Here is a 6197-nt window from a genome sequence, read left to right as displayed (position 1 = left end):
CCGCCGCCGCTCGCGTTGCTCGCCGGCCGTCTGCGCCATCGTCGCCTCGCCGCCACCGCGGCCGGAACCGCCGCAGGGGACGCCGCCCCGCCGTCCAGCCTCCCCTCGTCTCCGGCAACTCCCTCGCCGGACCACTTCGACTCCGGCCGGCCCCTCCTCTCTGGCGAGTTCATCGTCATCTACAGTGTTCGACCGCCTCGGGAAGCGTGCAGGTCTGGATCTCGTCCGGTTGACTTTCTCCTGAAACCCTAGTTCATGTGCCCATCTTCATCATGCTATAACTTTGCATCCATAACTCCGATTTGGGCATATAGCATATCAAGATGTTTGTCTCAGAGAGTACATCATTTCATTCCATTGCATCATTTTCATTTGAGTTCATCTTGATGCCCGAAATACTGTTAGAAGAGTGCTACTTGAGATAATTGTCAGATCTGCTACTCCATTTAGATATTTGTCATTTTTGCCATGATTATTGTGTGCATGATATGCCCATGAGCTCTACATATGTTTTGTTAAGGGTTTTGCCATCTTTCCAGAGGTGTAACCCATGTATTTTTGTGATGTGTGTGGTGACTAGCACAACCTTGCAAACTGAGGCACTTGGTAATGCTGATTTCAGGGACTTAGCATTTCCACTAAGTCCTTGACCTGTTTATCTCATGTTGCCATATGTTCATGTTGTTTCCTAGTGATCCGTGCCTCTTTTGAGGATGATCAGTAAGTATGTTTTGCTAATCTTGTAGTGTTCTATCCATCCATGTCTTTCTTTGCAATTATGGAGCACCCTACCTTGAGTCAATCGAGCTCTACTTTTGCTACTTCGTGAATCTGGGCAGATTGTCTACTTGGTAGCGATTTTGCCGATGATGTTATAGTTGATCCGTGCATGCTATGTTATTGTTCTTGCCATGTCTAGCTTGCATTTTATGTATTCTTGATGGATGTGTACTTAGATTTTCATGAATTGCTCCGTAGTGAGTGCATCGAGTTCGTAAACATGCCTACTTGATATCTGTTTCAGCATGTGCCAGTTTTCACTAAGTTTGAAAACTGATTATGCTTTTGCTATGTTCACATGCTTGCAATAGTGTTTTCTGATCCCTTTTGGCTCAAGGTCACTAAGGGACTTTTGTTCACATACTTTGCCATGTTGAGGTCCTGTAGCATGTAGTTTTGTTGCTCCGAAGAGTGCTACCTGATCTGAAATTCCAAACAAGTGTTAATTTCACTAAGTCTGAAATCTGTTTACCATATGCTTTTTTGCCATGCTTGTTTGTACCTGTTAATGGATGAATTGGCCGTAGCTCAGTGCTAGACTTTTGTTAAGCATCTTGAATGCATCCCTTCCATGTATTTTGTTGTCATGTTTGAGTGCTGTAGCATGTTCATCTCATTGCATTTAGATGGCTACTTGCTGTAAATCGCAGATCGTGGTCATATTTGAATCGCTTGCCATTTCCAAACCGTAACTCCGATTCCGGTGATCTTTATATCGTTTTCAAGCGATTTCATCTCATCTTTCTAGTGGCATACTTGGTATTCCAAGTTGGGGCCAGGTTCATGCATCCCTTGTCAAATCTTGCATATGCATCCCGCATCGCATCCCGCATAGCATACCATCCTTGCATCATATTGTTTGAGCTTTGCACGTGGTTGATTGTGTTCTGTTTGCTTGTTTGTCTTGTTTGGGTAGAGCCGGGAGACGAGTTCGCTAACGAGGAGCCCGTTGAGTTTGCTTTCGAGGATCCAGTCAACTCTGACAACTTTGCAGGCAAGATGATCATACCCTCGAAATCACTACTATCTTTGCTTTGCTAGATGCTCGCTCTTTTGCAATGCCAATGCTACGATGCCTACCATTTGCTTTCAAGCCTCCCAATTTGCCATGTCAAACCTCTAACCCACCATGTCCTAGCAAACCGTTGTTTGGCTATGTTACCGCTTTGCTCAGCCCCTCTTATAGCGTTGTTAGTTGCAGGTGAAGATTGGAGACCGTTCCTTGTTGGAACATTTATTTACTTGTTGGGATATCATTATATTGCCATGTTATCTTAATGCATCTATATACTTGGTAAAGGGTGGAAGGCTCGGCCTCCCGTCTAGTGTTTTGTTCCACTCTTGCCGCCCTAGTTTCCGTCATATCGGTGTTATGTTCCCGGATTTTGCGTTCCTTACGCGGTTGGGTTATAATGGGAACCCCTTAATAGTTCGCCTTGATTAAAGCTTTTCCAGCAATGCCCAACCTTGGTTTTACCATTTGCCACCTAGCCTCTTTTTCCCTTGGGTTTCCGGAGCCCGAGGGTCATCTTATTTTAGCCCCCCCGGGCCAGTGCTCCTCTGAGTGTTGGTCCAACCGAGCGATGTCCGGGGCTACCAGGGGCAACTCTGGGCTGGCCTACCCGGCGTCTTTCTCATCCGGTGTGCCCTGAGAACGAGATATGTGCAGCTCCTATCGGGATTTGTCGACACATTCGGGCGGTGTTGCTGGATTAGTTTTAACCTGTCGAAGTGTCTTGAAGAACCGAGGTACCGAGTCTGGTCGGAACGTCTCGGGAGGAGGTCTATTCCTTCGTTGACTGGGCTAAGTTGGGACTCCCCTGCAGGGATTTGAACTTTCGAAAGCCGTGCCCGCGGTTATGGGCAGATGGGAATTTGTTAATGTCCGGTTGTAGATAACTTGAACCTTAATTTAATTAAATTGAATCAACTGAGTGTGTTACCGTGATGGCCTCTTTTTGGTGGAGTCCGGAAAGTGGTCACGGTGTTGGAGTAATGCTTGCGCAGGTTGTTCTCTAGTTTCTCGCTCGCGCTTTGCCTCCTCTTCTCGCTCTCTTTTGCGAATAGGTTAGTCACCATATATGCTAGTCGCTTGCTGCAGCTCCACTTATATTTACCTTGCCACACCTATTAAGCTTAAATAGTCTTGATCGAGAGGGTGCGAGATTGCTGAGTCCCCTGTGGCTCACAGATTACTATTACACCAGATGCAGGGCCTGATGATTCCGCTCCAGGGGGACGCGCTCGAGCTCAAGTGGGAGTTCAACGAGGACTCTCAACGATACTATGTTTCCTTTCCTGATGATCAGTAGTGGTGCCCAGTTCGGGGTGATCGGGACCGTGTCACATGTTGGATTGTCTTTTATTTTGGCGCCGTAGTCGGGCCATGAGTGTTTGGATGATGTAATGTTATTTATGTACCTTGATTGACGTGGCGAGTGTAAGCCAACTATGTTATCTCCCCTTTTATTAATTATATTACATGGGATGTTTGTGAAGATTGCCTAACTTGCGACATATGCCTTCAATGCGATTATGCCTCTAAGTCGTGCCTCGACACGTGGGAGATATAGTCGCATCGAGGGTGTTACAGTTGGCCTGAAACAGGAGCCACGACTCCTGTTCGCGGAGCGAACGGCGGGCGAAGCCGTTGGTCGCCGCCTCGTCGCCGGGGTAACGCTCGGCCATCGGGAGGGGAGAGGGAGGGCTCGGCGGCGTACGTGCTGGAGAGGGAGAGGGAGGCTCGGCGGCGGCGCACGGGAGAGAGAGAGAGCTTGGCGTTTGGGGCTGGTGTGGCCAGGCGAGGGAGGCCGCCGGCTTATATAGCCGCGCCGTGCACGTGTGTGCGCGTGCGAGGGAGGGGAGGCGTCGGCGCGCCACCCCATGACGCGCCGTCCGTGAGGAATCAATGGCAAGGCTGACCGGCGGCAACCTTGCCATTGATTCCCCGTGGGAAACCAAGGCGTCGGGGGAAGACGAGGGCGGTGTCGCTGACGCGGCTGGCCCGCAGCCCTTTCCCGCCAAAACCTCTCGCCCCGGCATCCCCGGGCGCCCCTCAGTGCGCCGGGTTCTGCCTGGGTCCGCCGGCTGATTTTGGCCAAGGCCGGCGAAAATCAGGCTCCTGGTGACGCGGCTTGGCCGTTTTTTGGCACCGGCATGAAAAAATCGTCTGAAGAGGTCTTCCCTTCCTGAGACACGGCTGAAGATGCTTTTAGCGCGTGGCGTGTCCGGGGGCTGTTGGAGATGCTCTAAAACAGTTTCATTTTTCGCAGTGCGTGACCCGGCCTAGAATGACGCCTCGAGCGCCATCATTCTGTCGAGCAGTACCAACGCACACGTGACGCGACGCACGCAACACGCACAGCACTGCGCTACACACTTCGCAAAGAGAAAAAAGCTCCCTTCCTTCCATGGTAGACTTTGCGAGCTGGCGTACGCAGCCGCGAGAATCCAACCCACCTACACACTCACACTCCCACGCCATTAATAAACTCGACAGTGAATCCTCACTCGTCAGATAACTCGCAAGAAAATCGCGGAAAATTCCCCCGCATCATCGTCACCTTCCTCCCGTGCCCCGCTTCACTCCTCGGCCATCTTCTCCCACCTCACTCCACTCCAGCCCACGAGGATGGGGAGAGGCTCCCCTCCCGCTCCCGCCCCGCGCCTCGCGCCCGGGCTGCCGGCCCTGCTCGCCGCCGCGCTGCTGCTGCTGCTGCTGCCGGCCCCGGCCGCCGGGGTCAACGTGACGGCCGTGCTCGCGGCGTTCCCCGGCTTCTCCGACTTCGCGCGGCTGCTCGCGTCCTCCCCGGTGGCCGCGGAGCTGGCGGGGCGGTCGTCGCTCACGCTGCTGGCCGTGCCCAACGCCAACCTGCCGCGCTCGCCCTCCGCCTTCGCCGCGGCCGCCGGCGCCGACCTCGCCGACGTGCTGCGCTACCACGTCCTCCTCGAGTACCTCTCCCCGCCCGACCTCGCCCGCGTCCCCGCCTCGGGCAGGCTCGTCACCACGCTCTTCCAGACCACCGGCCGCGCGCCCTCCGACCTCGGCGCCGTCAACCTCACGGCCACTGCCGCGGGCGGCGGCAGCAGCAGCTCCGCCGTCGTCGTCCGCTCGCCGTCCCCGTCCCCGGGGTCGAACGCCACCGTCCTCGGCGCCGTGACCAGGGAGCCGTACAACCTCAGCGTGCTGGCCGTGGGCGGCCTCATCGTGCCCTCCGGCTTCGACATCGCCGCGTCGGGCTCCGAGACCCGCCCGTCCCCGGCGGTGAACATCACCCGCGTCCTCACCGACGCGCGCGGCTTCAACGTGGCCGCCTCCATGCTCGAGGCCTCGGGCGTGGCGGACGACTTCGAGGCCGACGAGCGCGGCGCCGGCATCACCATCTTCGTCCCAACCGACGACGCCTTCGCGGCCCTCCCCGCCACCGACCGCCTCCAGTCCCTCCCCGCCGACCGCAAGGCCGTGGTGCTGCGCTTCCACGTGCTGCACTCCTACTACCCGCTGGGGTCCCTGGAGTCCATCGTGAACCCCGTCCAGCCCACGCTCGCCACCGAGTGCACCGAGGCCGGCCGCTTCACGCTCAACATCACGCGCTTCAACGGCTCCGTCGCCATCGACACCGGCGTCGTGCAGGCGTCCATCACCCGCACGGTGTTCGACCAGAATCCCGTGGCGGTCTTCGCCGTCTCCAAGGTCCTGCTGCCCAAGGAAATGTTCAGCCGCGGGAACACCATTAACCCCGGAGCTGCCACCCCTCCCGCCACCATGACCCCAGACGTCTCCGATGGCCCGCGGACGCCGCCGACGAAGCTGTCGTCCCCGCCGGCCCTGCGCGGCCAGGACAGCAAGCCATCATCAGCACCAGCAAGAAACGCGAACTGGTGGTGTACAGGAATAGGATTGGTCTGCCTGCTCCTACCTCTGCTATGAGATCCAGGTGGTGCCTTGCATTCTCAATTTTTCCCTCTTCTTCCACCATTTCCTCTCTCGTCTGATCGAAACCGAATGTGTACACCTCCGGTCGCCATTGGATTGGGGAGAGGGTTCCGTAGAGGCCATTGTAGCAGCAGTAGTAGCCATTATTTCTCGTTTCTTCACCTGATTAGGGAAATGATAATAATAATAATAATACCATGTGTAGAAATCTATGCATTCCCTGTGTTCAGTTCCGTTGATCTTTGCGGTTCCATTTTCCAAATGGGGTAGAGAATTAGCATGGCAGATCGGTGTCATGTTTACCTGCTTACCCGGGGCTAGAAGGTGGGTTCCTTCCCTGGGTACGAGGGGATAGAAAGAGACAGGTGAGTGGGAATGGGCTGGCCAGCTGAGCTGAGCTGCGAACGCGGTCTGGCCGTCAACCGCGCATTAGATTCTGCTGCTGACATTGCCCTACTCTACTCTGCTCTACTCATGGCGC

The 6197-nt window shown here is 55.0% G+C and overlaps 1 protein-coding gene across 1 annotated transcript; it reads left to right on the top strand.

Moving 5' to 3' along the window:
• The first annotated feature begins 4190 nt into the window (after positions 1 to 4190).
• LOC100037581 (fasciclin-like arabinogalactan protein 4) lies at positions 4191 to 5928 on the top strand. Its single transcript, XM_044486096.1, has one exon. The coding sequence runs from the start codon at positions 4412 to 4414 to the stop codon at positions 5708 to 5710; it is 1299 nt and encodes a 432-aa protein (XP_044342031.1). The 5' UTR covers positions 4191 to 4411; the 3' UTR covers positions 5711 to 5928.
• Positions 5929 to 6197: the final 269 nt, after the last annotated feature.

Source organism: Triticum aestivum, chromosome 3A (assembly GCF_018294505.1).
Source record: "Triticum aestivum cultivar Chinese Spring chromosome 3A, IWGSC CS RefSeq v2.1, whole genome shotgun sequence".
Classification (NCBI taxonomy): domain Eukaryota; kingdom Viridiplantae; phylum Streptophyta; class Magnoliopsida; order Poales; family Poaceae; genus Triticum; species Triticum aestivum.
Note: the sequence above shows the minus strand (reverse complement) of the source record. Positions and strands in the feature narration are given on the sequence as shown.

Excerpts from the sequence above, each read along its gene's own strand:
- LOC100037581 (XM_044486096.1), top strand. The coding sequence starts at position 4,412 with ATGGGGAGAGGCTCCCCTCCCGCTCCCGCCCCGCGCCTCGCGCCCGGG.